General features: G+C 24.5%; 1 protein-coding gene across 4 annotated transcripts in view; it reads left to right on the forward strand.

The window, feature by feature from the left end:
- Positions 1–14719, forward strand: part of LOC114121288 (lachesin-like) — a 176126-nt gene extending 161407 nt beyond the window's left edge. For all 4 annotated transcript variants that reach the window (XM_050199484.1, XM_050199485.1, XM_050199486.1 and 1 more), the window contains 3 exons: positions 2777–2890; positions 5472–5516; positions 12814–14719. In XM_050199484.1, coding sequence (XP_050055441.1) covers positions 2777–2890; positions 5472–5516; positions 12814–13106 — 452 coding nt within the window. In that variant the 3' untranslated portion in view covers positions 13107–14719. The remainder of the gene's footprint in view (positions 1–2776; positions 2891–5471; positions 5517–12813) is intronic.
- Positions 14720–14998: the final 279 nt, after the last annotated feature.

Here is a 14998-nt window from a genome sequence, read left to right on the forward strand (position 1 = left end):
AAGACATAGTAGATGCTATTCGAGAATACAATTCGTATCAAATAAAATATATTATTATAATGGTCATGAAAATTTGATTTAATATTAAATAAAATAGTTGATAAAAATATGTTACAAAAAAGTGTGATTTATTTTTTCATGCAAAAAAAAGTACAACTTAGATTTAAAATATCTTTTTTTCACAGTTTTTATGAAGAATATTTTATTATTATTATTATTAAATTACAATATTTTAATTAACACAACTCAACAATTATTATACCTAATATACAAGAAATAATTACAATTATTAAAATTTAATAACGAAATATTATGATAAAAGTAATAATTAGTGAATGGTATAAGACATAAAATACCTAGTATAATAAAATATAATATAACATAATAAATAGCATGGTATTAGGTAAAATCCGATCATAAAACGTAAAGAATAATATATTTGTTTTTAGTAGAATAAAAATTGATAAGATTTTATTGAGGAAAAATTGAACGAAAGGGAAAATATTACAAGATAGTATTATCTATAAGGAGTATAATAAGCGGACTGATTTAGTCATTTAGATTAGAGATAAATTTCGAAAAAATACTAGAAATATGTTCTGTGAATATGTTTTGATTTGTAGTTCCCACATAAGTTTTAGTCTCGAGTTGAATATAGTGGTCACTAATCTTCTGATGAAACTCTTGGAGAGAGTTTTTGAAATTTTTTTTGAATATCTGGATCCTTTGAAGTTGGTTGTAAACAAAAGGTACATTTAGTGGGATTTTTGTGATTTTTAAAAATAATTATATCTGTTGTCGTATTAATTTACAGTAGTAAAAAAAAAAAAAAATCAAATACTAAGAAGATATAAGGTACCTAATTTTTTATACCATTGGCCGTACAATTACACATTAATACAAATCTGTAGACTTACTTATTAGTTTAACTATTTTATCATATCCATATCGTATAATATTTGTAATAATAGTGTATTAACTCCTTGAGTAAAATATGTACTTAATATGTATTATATATGTATTAAGCTATTTTATTAAACGTACAAATCCATTAATTTATATTGAGTAAATAAATATTTTACATTTTTTCATTTCTTTTCATTTTAAAGCTACATTGATAAGGATTTGCTAAGTTTCTAATAATGAAGTCGCTGTGATAATACTGATATTTTGAGTTCTATCTTTAAAGTTTACATTGCTTAGCTTAAATCTTTAAACTAAGGTTGATTCTGTTAAGTAGACATTAAATTGGTCCATTGTGAATTGAAATGACAACTAGTTCCATCTTTCATAAAACTTAATGTTTACTAACTAATGTAAATATTTTTGTTTTATTCCGTCATTTTCAGTAGTTATAATTTCATATTTGAGCTTAATTTGAAATTATTAAATTATGCAATGAACAAATCTTGGTGGTTTGTTTTGCCATTTGTTAAAATAAATTAATCGTATTTTGGCAAATCATGATAAATACTTTTGTTACTTATAAATTAGGTTATACATTTCATGAAAGAATATTATTATAAACTGTCGGTTTTGTGTAATTAATAACACTACAAAAACGATCATCTTTTAGTATTCATCTTATTGTTGTTAAAAAAACTTGTTTCTTCGTTACGTACATACAAATTTTGCTTGTGATTTCATAATTGTATTCAGATTTAAAATAGTTGGTTTGTAAATACATTTTGTACAACGTATTATAATCAATGTTAATAGAATTATTATTACGAAATGTTGTTTTTGCAGTTTTCAAACGAACGAATCTTATGTATATAGGTACCTCTTATATGCATTATATAAACATTGAGGGTTTAAAAATATTATAATACTAATTTGTATTTCGTTAACAGAAAAATAAACAATTTGTCTTTCTCAAATTATAATTTCCTCCACTCTTTTTAGATTTGTTATAAGCGTTTTATACGATGAGAGTATTTTCGGTATTATGTTTATTCAGAAATATGTACGTTTGAATAATTGCTCATGGTTCACTTAAAAGTTTGTGTTGCTTATCATGGAAACTGATAAGTTTTTTACACATGCCTTAGGTTTTAACACAATTGTTTATCCGCCGGCGCTTTAAAACCTATCGAATTGTTTTTGTTCCAAAACACATTTCGACTTTCAACGCAGTATTTTAAAATATCATATGATTGTACTAAAAATTTATCGTTTTCGATTAATAATATCTAATATTATATATTATGTATATGATAATTTGTAATGAGTTTATCAACGTTTTAATCAGTAAATGGTACGTAGTACGTATATTAAATCACTGAATTTTTTCCACATAAATATATTATACGTTAAACTTACTCACAATAAACAATAGCGTATTTTGAACCTCGTTCACCGATAAAGAAATAATGGGAAAATAGAAGAAGGCTTTTAGAAAAATCAATCACGTAGGCAGTACATACTACATAGTGCAGCTCCTGTAACGGAATATTAAACAATCGAGCTCTGTGTTTCTTCTATTTCCTTTAATTAAACATTTGATTTTGTCTCTTCTTGAATCACGTGGACATTACTTACTTTATGTGCAATAAATAAACGTAGAGTAAATTTTATAGTAATTTATTTTACTAGAATACAAAGCTAATTAAATTATTCTTTTTGAAAAAATTGGGTCATTTCTATAAAGCAGTATAAAGAGGACGAGGTTTTAGAACCGCCTCCTTTCCTGTAATACTTTATAACATTTGTATGACGTTCATAGGTATGCAATGGTTATTATTATTATTATTATTTTCGTTATGTTTTGCTTCAGAGATAATAATGCCAACAACTGTTCCGACAACTACGTCCACAACGACTGCCGCCACCACTACCACAACCACAACGACGTTACCATCTACCACAAGAATGGTCGCTCCCTCGACAGGTAAATTTGATTTCATTCCATATAACTACGTTAGGTTTTACGAACACATACGAATCTAATTTAATGATAATATGAATAAATGTCATAGATAAGTAAAGTATATGGAATGATATGTTTAGTACCTATTTCTTGAAAAGTCAAGTAGTGTTTTCAATGGTAATCTCTAAATTTTACTTTACTGAACTTATAATATATACACATAGCTTCTCAGCTCTTAAAATCACTATTTATGAAAATCTATATTTTGTTAAATATAAGGTATTTACCAATACGGTTTTTCTCAATAATTTGTTTTCATAACCAAAAGTTAAAAATAAATAAAATAAAAAAACATCAGAATAAATCTTTAAACCTATTTAATGTTTTACTAACATTTTAGCAATAGTGTCTACTTTCATTTTTTTTCAAAACATAATTTTTATCATCGCCAATTTCACTTTTTGGATATGATATAATATGTAATATAAACTTGTACAATAATAAATATATCTCTCTTAATATTTTAGATAGATTCAATATACCTATATATTGTTTTGATTAATGAATAAACACTCATTATTTGTAAATATATATTGGGAAATGTAATTTTCATTTAATTTGAGTTTATTAAAATGTTTAAAAATTAAAATAATATTGTATATTGCTTTATTCTAATCATGTTGTCTCATTATCAAAGTAACCTTTTCATTTTTTATTTCATTAAACAATGATAGTAATATTATATTAGTATTTTTAAATAATAAATTATTTAATTTTTTATCACGTTTTAAAGTTAGGTTTAAATGCATTTAACTATATGACAGATAATAACACATTTCCATCAAAAGTATCTTAAATCAGAGTATGAAAAATCATTTAAAGTATGATGAACAATTAATTATGAATAAGTTGAAAAGGTTTTTTAAAAAAAAAAAAAAAAAACTGAGAAAATCCATATGATAATGTGTTTTAATAATTTTATTGTTATATTATTTTTTTTTTTTTGTATTTTAGTATTTTTCATTTTAAATTTATCAAAAAAAGTAATAAAGAACATTCTAACTAAATTCGTGTGGCAATTATATTGTAGTTTAAATTAAAAGCAGTTGACATTAACAAACGAGATATCGTGGCTTGTAAATTTAACGATAAATTAATTTATAACATTCTGTTTGTGATACACTTTTCATTGACATAACTATATAAACTATATAGTACCATATTCACTTTATATACTGTAATGCATTATGTGTTAAAACAAAAAAAAATTGTGATTTATATGAAAGAAGAAACTACATCAATTTTACTGATATTCAGTTATAATGACAAATAATACCTATATTAAATTGCTATTTACTTCATTTTGTATATTTATACAAATGGTTATTACGAGAAATTAATTATAATATTCTCGTCGATTTTGTTTTAATGTAAACAATTGTATACTATTATATATTATTTCAAAGACATTTCAAAAATGTTTAGTATAATATAAATGGCTGTAGTTCATATTATTGTAAAAGTACAAAAGTACAAAAAGTTATTAATCGATGGTTTATATTTATATCACCTAATAGTTGTAAATCATTTACAGAATTGTTAGGTATTTTTTTTTTTTTTTTTATCACAAAAGAAAACATTAAATATATTATATTATTATTATATTATATGCAGGTATATGGTATATATATTATATATTCAAATATTCTTTATTTTAAAATTTCTTTCAGTTTCTGATCTATAATGTTAGTTTGACAAAAATAATAAACGCTATTATTGGTAGACAAATAATATAACACGATTGGACTTTAAAAGTTATCATTTACCTTGGTATTAGAGGTTGGATAAAAATAAAAGACCATTAATCAGAAAAAAAAAATGAGATTGATTATTATTTTGAATTACTACAACAACATATATATATATATTATGAATATATTATAAATCTTTTTAATAAGTTCATCATTGTATGTAATTTAAAAATTTAAAAATATAAAATGTTGGTATGTAGGTATACAATTGAAACATACGATTTATTTATAACATATAAACCATAAATTATGATTTAAACTTATCATATTAAGCTAAATCTTTTGTTGAACCAAATTTATCCAATAAAACCTAAAGTTTATAACGACTTTCAAACAAAACGAATCTTATAGAAGTTTAAAAAATTGCTTTAAACTTTTGTATCTTGAGCGACATTTTTTAATTTTGTATTTTTATCTTTGATAGTATAAAATAGTAAATTGACGGTAAAATAATATTTTAGTTAATTTATGGGGAAAAGTGCTTAATAGTGATTCAGGTAAAACATTTAAATTATAAAATAACAGGATTATTTTATAACTTATGAAATGTTTGAAGGATTTAAAAAGAAAAATAAATTAACATTATTGATTAGGCATACAAATTGTTATATTAAGAAAAATCATTTAATCTAAAGTAATTATATTCTTTATGCATTATAAGTTAATAATATTTAGAAATATACTGATGAACTTAGTTTTAGAATTTTTCAAACATAATCATGAAAACATTTATTTAAAATGACTAACTAGATAGTTTAATTAAATATTTGATCAATTGATTTTTTTTTCAGTGATACCATCACCAGCAACAAAAAGGAAAAATCATAAAATATCAGGTAAAGTAAACTATAAATATTTAAACAGTAATTATTTCTTGATTTATAAAATTGATTAAATGGCAAGTATAATTATTTTTAGTTGATTAAAGCAAACCTTTTTTTATGGAAACATCAAAGAAATTACTATACAAATTTATCACGTATATATTTAAATATAGATTATATGTTCAATTCCTTACAGTTGATTAAAATTTCTTATGAATTATTCAATGATTTAATATATAAAAAAAAAACTACCATAATTATAATGTGTTTTAATTAAATTAATTAAATTTTCTAATTTAATTATTATAAAATAGAATTTTCAGTACTTTTAAAATCATAATAAACAGTAATCGTGTATGTATTTCAATCGTATACAAAAATAATTACAAAAAAATCTGGCAGTTTACTTGGTTAGAATAGTACGTTTTAAATGTGCTCAGTCTGACGATGAGCGTCATGACGTTATTTTGTAGATCATGTATGTTTAAATTTAAATTACCTAAACGACATATAATGGTATAGATACAAAACAATGGGTCGAGATAAAGAATGCTATGGATAAACGTTTATTTCAAAAAATACTTAGTTTGTAATATTTTTTTTTATTATTACTGTTATTTTATCAATTTTGTAGGTTGAACTAATTAATACCAAAAACATACTATATCACTTATGGAGAAATAACCGATTGTCGCATACCATGAATATTATATTCGTTGTATCAATAGCTTAAAACTAGTCTAAATATTTTGAACATGACATTGTGTAAAGAAAATTATTATAATATACATAATTTTGGAATATTTCTAGTCCTTATAAATTATAATTAATTTGTTTGGAATTACAACAAAATAACTAGAATCTTTGATGAAGAATTGCTATTTGATTTTTGGTTTCATTTTTTTTTTTTGTTAGAATTTGAAGTTTAATCGTTTAAGAAAAAAAACACACTACAATTTTAGATATTTTTTTCCGTTATAAGAAAACATATAAGACATTTAGTATTTATTAAATAATCAAGGTTATAAACTATATTGGCATACATTTAAAAATCTAAAAATTTAAATGTTTCTAGATAAGTTTAAAATAGTCAAAATATTTTGAAAATAATAACTGAAAAATTGTAATAAAAATATTTTTTGAAGTCTAAACAACAAATATTATTTTCTGATTTTTCAAATTTGTAGAATGTTTCTATTTTTATATACCACTAAGTTTCAATAAAATCAGATTTCTTATCAGAAAGCTAGGTTAGATTAGATTAGTTTAGATTTATAGGTTAGAACAATAATGTTAGAACCTTCAATAAAATGTATGTTCCAAAGTACGAATATCGTTGCTCATAGAATGTTTAAGAAATAATAAAACATAAAGTGAGGAGGAAGAGGATAAATGACTTTAATAATACAATGATTATTATTATTTTTAATTTGATAACTTTATTATTCAATATTCTGATCAGCGATATGATAGTTCTAGTTAACATAGAGCAGGAATTTTACTATATTGAATGTCTAAATACCATCAAGCGTCACGGTTGGTATGGTCTGATTAATAAATTTTAAATGTAAAAATAATATGTAACAAAACGCAGTTTATGATTGTTAAAATAAAACAGTTAATTTTACTGTATGTTGTTAATTATTTTTCTTAAGATTTGACAGATTGAATTTTGGTTAAAATAAATTAGTAAAATTAACAATTATTAGGTATACCTTGCATAATCTGTTGGTTGTCAAAAGAGAAATAACAATGCATAAAAATAAGTTGTTTTTATAGATATTTACAAATATTTAAAATTAAAATACAATTACATCATATATTTTTATAAGCTTTAAGGTTCAAATTTAAAAAAAACATAATTATTACTTACATTTGCAGATTATTTAACAGTTAATAATCTATAAAATTTTCAATTTATATAGACTCAGCTTTAAAGAATTTTACACAATGACAATGTTACTCATAAATAATTTATACTGAAATAAAAATTTAAATATATAAATATTATGTATTTAAATGTAAATAATTTAGCAAAGATGAACTCATCTTACTATACTAATAATAATAATAATAATAAATACTTTAAATAATAGTCATAACAAAGCATACTGTTTTTGGTCAAAATTGTTTTCCGTATACAATTGTATAATATTCTTGAATTAAAACTATTAATATATCCATCACAGTTACCTACTCGACATTTACTGCATAACAGTACACCCACCTATTTTTATGGCAAACTGTTCAACTACTTATGGCTGTTTGATCTACATTTAGCATATATACTTTAACCGTGTCGGTTACCATACGTTATTAATTGTACTTCTAAGACTGTAAATTGTATACCCATGTTTAGCGACTATAGCATTCATGGAAGAACACCTATTTCAATTATGGCCCCTTCACCCCGTGGCAATACGCCTAGAACAGAATTTCATTTATGATACGAGTGTCTCGCCAAGCTCTGTAATGCCATATTCAGATGCATATTATAATATAATCCTTGTAGAATTAAACCCTATTAAAATATAAACAATCGTTGTAAGTAATTATGCATTGTATTTTTATTTTATGAAACACTTAATAACTGTGGGTATTAATATACGTTGTATGTTAATTTGACGTATAATGAATTGATTTGATAAAACATTATATACGTGCATAATAGTTTCAAATTATCGTTTTTATTTTGTCCACGAACAATAGTCAACAGAATAGCATAATATCATTTTCTTAGCAAGCAAATTATATTAAAAAATGTCTTGATATAATATATATAAATCAAAATCATGTTTTAACAATTATATTAACGTGCTAAATTGTAAAATGTAAAAGTCAGTCATAATCTTAAAAATATATACTTATATAACAAATATCATTAGACCTACAATAACTGGCCACTTTAATCAATTTTTCATTTTTACATCTTATACGAGATTATAAATGATTTTGAAATATTTCGTAAAATAAACTTACATGTATATACAAAATATATAAATTAGTTTAAATCACAGAGTCTCGGCCACAACTACCAAAAATATTTTAAGTCATTAATTTCTAAATAATGAAAATTAGTATTCATTTAATGCTTTAATATTATTATATTATTTTGTTACAATTAAGTACATAGTGATATTTTTCATTGATAATTTTACAATAAATGAACCAATATGACTAGTATAAATTATAAAAATGTAAATCTAATAATTTTCTCTTCCCATAGGACTAATAAGGTCTTATATATTATGATCAAAACAGATTTCTTTTTCATAAAAATTCGATTACACTATAAGTGAATACAAAAAAATAACTTATAACTATAACCCCGACCATTTTTAACACAAGTTTAATGAATCCAATCAGCATCTGGAATTATTGATATACTTAAATTATCATTTATAAACGTATACATTTTAATTAGGTAATTATTAATATGGAAATTTTATTTAAGTAATTTTCACTGAAATGTTATAACAATAAAATAATTGTTAGAACTATTTTATATATATATATATATATATATATATAAATTCCATACATTGTTACGGGATGAAAAGAGTAAAGTGGGTTTATGTTACACATTGGAAAAACAATCATCTGTTACCATTCTTTAAACATAAAGCTTTTTATTACTTTTGGTGTTCAAAATATTTTAAATCTATTTGTTTTATATTCATGTTTGTTTTTCTCACATGACACTACGTGACAAGATGAATCATGAAGATTTTCGTTTTTCCGAAGAAAAAAAATTGTCTAATTCTTATGTCCTTAAGTAATAATGATGAATAATTTTAAATCAAAAATCTCATTTCATTAACATTTTTATTCAAAAAGAGAACTCCAAATACACACAAACATACTTTGAAAAAAGTTACGGACATACCCTCATATACATAAGCATATACTATTATGAGTTCATGAGATTGTAACAATATTAAACGCACTAGGATGATCGGTCTCGGACTAAGATTTCGTTACACGCGTTCGATCATGCTCCGATGACACACAATACTATGTTATACATAGGTACCTATAAAGGAGAATGGAATTTTCATTAAGTCCGCCCCCCGGTCGTTTGTCGGCGACAGTAGATGAAGAGTGTAATATAGAGTGTTTCACGTCATGTTCTACCCTTTTAACTAAACGTACTTCCCAACATTGGATATAGTAATAGTAATAATAACCCGAAAACGGTTTTTGACTTGTATACAATCCGTATATCGTTTATTCTATGGTTCGTAAACATACTTTCTCCACCTTCGCCTTCCAATTTCATCACAGACGTTGTCGTTAAACTTTTCTCTCGTCTATATAATACGCTCGTTGTCGTATTACTAATATTATTCGAAAACGTCTCACAACACTATGGTCTGCCGTAATATTATAGTTGTCGCAATGTTATGGTAATAACAACGACGGTGTTGGTGGCGATGACGTTTCGCCGAAATTGTATTCCTTAAGAATTTCTTGCCCCCTAAATTGTCGTGTCAAAACGGTTTGTTTTTATTTAAATCGCATGCAGCGACCGTAGTTGAAGGCGAACGAAATAATAATAAAAAATAACCTACGCACGTCGTGTAAAATATTCACGTCTTTGCTTGTTCTTGTAAATACGCGACATTCAAGGAGAGCATACTATTATGTATGTGCCCAAGTTTAATCGAAACAGAATTGGAAAACTAAAATGTTTCGTCGAAAACTATAATTTAGACGTATGACGCTGCTTTTATAACAAATATTCAAATTTATTTTGGCTTACACAAGAACTCATCTGAATTAATAAAATACGAATTACAATCACGCATTTGTACACATATATTATATTATTAAACTGCTTTAAAGCCTACTTAAAATATTGTACGATCAACTTATGAGTATATAACTAGATAGTTATACCGTAAGATTTTAAGCAGTATAGGCAATATACACTACACCAATAAAGCTTTTATAATTATTTTGATCATCATTTCTATGATGTATATGTATTCTTATAAATACTAACCATCTTACAATTGGCAATTATCTAAATATTTGTCAAATAGGATGATGTAATGATAGGATGATTATAATACGTCATTAAAAAAAAAAAAAATATATATATATTTTATTGTATAGTCAATTATGCTTTTTTTATTACCAATTTATTATTTACAATAGACAGTAAAATTTTTTTCATCATTGGTCGACGTTTGAAATAGTACAGTTACTATTCATAACCACACATTTTAGACCGTTCAATACCATACACATTTTTTTTTATTATTAAAAAGAGCAAATGAAGTTCGATAATTAAAAATAATACACATATGATTGTCAGTTAAAAATTAAACTATTACTGTCATTAAACTATTAGTTATAAAAATAATTCAATATATGAGGTATTTTAATTTTAATATTAAATATTTAATAAGATAAAATAAAGTATGTAAAATATGTACAACTTAGGTTAGGATTATTTTTACATTCTAGTATTTTAAAACACCCGATTAAATTAATTTTATTGTTTATGGTTTTGTGACTTTGATTAAGTATAATTAACTAATGTTTGGTTCTAAACAATTATATGATTTTAGATCAATATGTTAGATTAGGTTAGGTTCAATGTGTGTGCTATTGAACGGTTTGGTTTTGAGAAAACTGTATGAAATTGATGTATAAAAGTTAAAGGATTTGAACGAAGACCTTTGTTCGAAAGTGTGTGGTTATGACGACCGTCGAAATTATTCTATGACAGAGAAAACAATTCATCTTCGGTATAACTATATAGTGCAAAAACGTTATGGAATACGGGTACCGGAAAAACCTTATTATGTGTCGGAGGACGTCGAGTGGCGACTACCGACACTGAACGTCTATTATCTCAAGATTTTCATTTCCGGAGAGCAAGGAATTGCATGCATAATACATATTTATTATTAATCGATCTAAATTTTGTGACGGGTATTCCATCCTGATATTTTTGTGTTTCTATTTTAAAACAATAATATATTTTTAATTTTGAGTAGAGTGATAAATCCAATGATTTTAAAATGATATTTGGTTTGATGTGTCTGTCGTTATACTTAGAAGAAGTAAAAATTCCTGCTAAAATTTTAAACAAAAAAAAACTTCTCGGGTAATAAAATTGGTCTTATTACCTATTTTAGAAATAAAAGTTAATTAAATAATAGTTATTACTAATTACTATAAGAGTTAAAAAATTAACATAATGAATCGGGGAAAACCATAATATTTATATAAAAACAGTAATGAAAAGAAGTTGACTCTTTGTTCAGAAAGAAAATATATTTTACAGAATTTAAATGTACAATGTACATTACAAGTTAATGTATAAGTTTTAATGATTTAATTAATATACATATATATATATTAAAATATTAAAAATGTCAAAAATAATCATTTAAGTTTTGTGCTTAAATTTTGACAAAACTATATATTTAAATAACGAAAAAATTCTCTTCAATGTGATTAGATAATAATATGGTTAGACTTGACATTTGAATTTAAAATAATGAGTTTATTTTTTTTTTTTTTAAACATATTATTTAAAAAAATATATTTTGAACAATATTTTAAAGTAATAATAATAAAATTGTATACCACAAACCTATTCATGCCATTTAACTATTTATGGAAGTTCGTTATTGTATAAGTTATAAAGTGATATTGATAAAAATACATTTTAATAAGTTACATATAATATATTAACAAGAACGTGCTGTAGAAAGAGATTCAGTTCCACCTGCCTCCTTCAATCAGCATCGTTTCTGCGTATATTTTATAACGATTTATTGTTGAATTCAAAATTAAAGCATTAATTATATTTTCCGTCTCAAATTCAAAGTTGGAATTATTTACACTCATAATTAACTGTATAACAAAACCTAGTAACTACCCCAGTTTAATTTTTATTATTCAAATTATCAAAATAAGTACCTACACTCTAGTTTAGATTAAACTATATAATAATATAATGATTATAGGTAGTCAATTCAAAAAAGTAAGAGAAAAAAACATATTTATATATTTATTAAAATAAACTAACAATAACGATTATAACGATACAAAATAATGTTTTAAAATGTTTTTCGTTATTTATAAATATTTCATACTTAAATATGCACATAAATAATACAAAAATAATTAAAATACATTAATTGTTTTATGATTATAAAAACACAACAACTTAAACTTATTATGAAAGATGCATTTTTTGTTTGAAATGTCAAGTATAATACTTTATTTAATCGTGATGATTAGTGCTATTAGCAACGAGGAGATCAATTTTTTCATTTTTTTTTTCCAGGAGACCGAAAATCTAGTGGGAAAACGGACGATAAGACTGGTCTACGGATAAATGGCGTCGAATCGGCGGGTGAGATGGAGACTAAAAGCAGCAGCCACCGGGCAAGTCGCGGTTCTAGTCGAGTCCGCCGGTCAACGTTCAGCCAGTCGGTGAGCATCGTGGCTGAGTTGGCATTTCTGACAGCCGCCACAACCAGCTGGTCAACTGGTTGTCCAGTAGACGCGGCCGTAGGTGGCCTCGTGTCACTGGCGCTAGCTGTTTCGCCGCCACTAGTCCTATGGCTTTTGAACTGAATCTCGCAAGGAGATCTACACAACTGATGACAGCCACACACAACGGAGGCGTACTCGGGGCGTGTGTTGAAAGAAATCCGATAGGATTTTATGTAATTAAATTTTTGTAAACGTTTTTTATTTTTATTTTTTTCATTGCCTTTCCCTAAACCATAGACAATTACTGTATATTACTCCACTGGCCATTTAATCGATGTCATCACATTAATGTGACAGCTGAATACCTATACCCGCGGTACATGTGGTTACCTCACCCGCAAACTAACCAATAATAATTATACTAATAATTACTGCGGTTGTATTGGCGCGCGAATGAAAACGAAAATTACATGATCGCTGATACGTACATACACAAATATCCTAATTTTCCATCTAACAAGATTGAATCATTATCATTCCGTTTAAAGAACATTTTTTAACTATCTACATTCTACATAATATTTGCTAATTTGATTTATACAATGCAATCAGACAGATTTCTATAACCCTGTTGATCGACCTAAAAATATATTTTATAATAACATTACCGATTGTTATCATTTGAAACATAAAAATAATTAATTAAGAAGTCTGGTAGTCATTTATTTGGTCAATTTCAAATAAATCCATATAATAACGAGTTAACTTGCCCTCTTGATTTTTTTTTAATAAGCTTTTTTGAAACTTGTCGTTCAATCTAAAGATAATAAAATACGAAAATGTTATTATATAACCTATACCCGAGATCGTTCGTTACGGACTAATTTGTTACGCATTGTTCCCTATCAAAACTGAAACCTTTTCAACAATTTATCGATATAGATACTGGTTTGATAACTTTGAAAACTTGTTTATCATGCTATTCGTCAAACATAACTTTTTTTTTTGTAATTGGAACGATTGAAATTTTTAAGTGACCCCTGTTATTTTTGTTTTGTATGTTTCATCATATTTGCTGATTCATAGTGATGATTCAATATAAACCTTTGATAATACTAACAAAAACTTACGCGCAAAAAATTTTTGTAACGATTGAGAAATAAAACTGCTCAAATATAATCGTAAAAAAGTGTTTATTTTACGACATGGTTATTTTGTCTTTAATTGAATAACATAATTTTGTTTCATAATTACACCGAATTTTATTATTCTCGTTTGCCATTCCTTAACAAATATTCTTACTAAAAATCTTAAATGTTAATCAAATGTTTTCCTTAAGGTAGGATCAAAATTCAAAATATCTTAGAAGACTATCAAATGTAATAGTTAATTTGTTATTGTCTTAAATTTTTGAAATGTACAAAAATATAAATTTAAGAACTGTACCATGTGTAAATACCATATCAATGTTATACCTGTATTGTTTATTTAGCTGGAAGTTTATTAATAATAATTACTATACATGAACTAAATATAATTTTTAATACCTGATTTACATTAAAATTTCACATAATAAACAAATAATGAATAAAACTATGTTAATAATAATAATAATAAAATAGTGTTAGTAATTCCGTGAAATATGTTATATTATATAATGTGTATAAAGAAATTGTTCTAGACATAATATTATGTATGTGTTATTTTTTTTAAATATAAATAAATATATACAGGTTGATTTATAGAAATACAAATTTGATTTAAACACATTTTAAAGTTATCTGACATAATTAACAAATAATTTATTTGAATTATTTGGTCTACCAACTATTAATTGTCTTCATTCAATGCCAAGTATATTAAATATTTTAATAAATATTGTGTTTAAAAATATAACCCAAAAATATCCTAGATAAAACAAATAATTTACAACATGCAATTGTAAAATAACAATTTTTACATCGGTGATCACAGAGTATGAATAAAAATAATAAAAATAAAAATAAATAAAACACACATAATATATATAATAT

The sequence above is a fragment of the Aphis gossypii genome, chromosome 2 (genome assembly GCF_020184175.1).
Source record: "Aphis gossypii isolate Hap1 chromosome 2, ASM2018417v2, whole genome shotgun sequence".
NCBI classification, from domain to species: domain Eukaryota; kingdom Metazoa; phylum Arthropoda; class Insecta; order Hemiptera; family Aphididae; genus Aphis; species Aphis gossypii.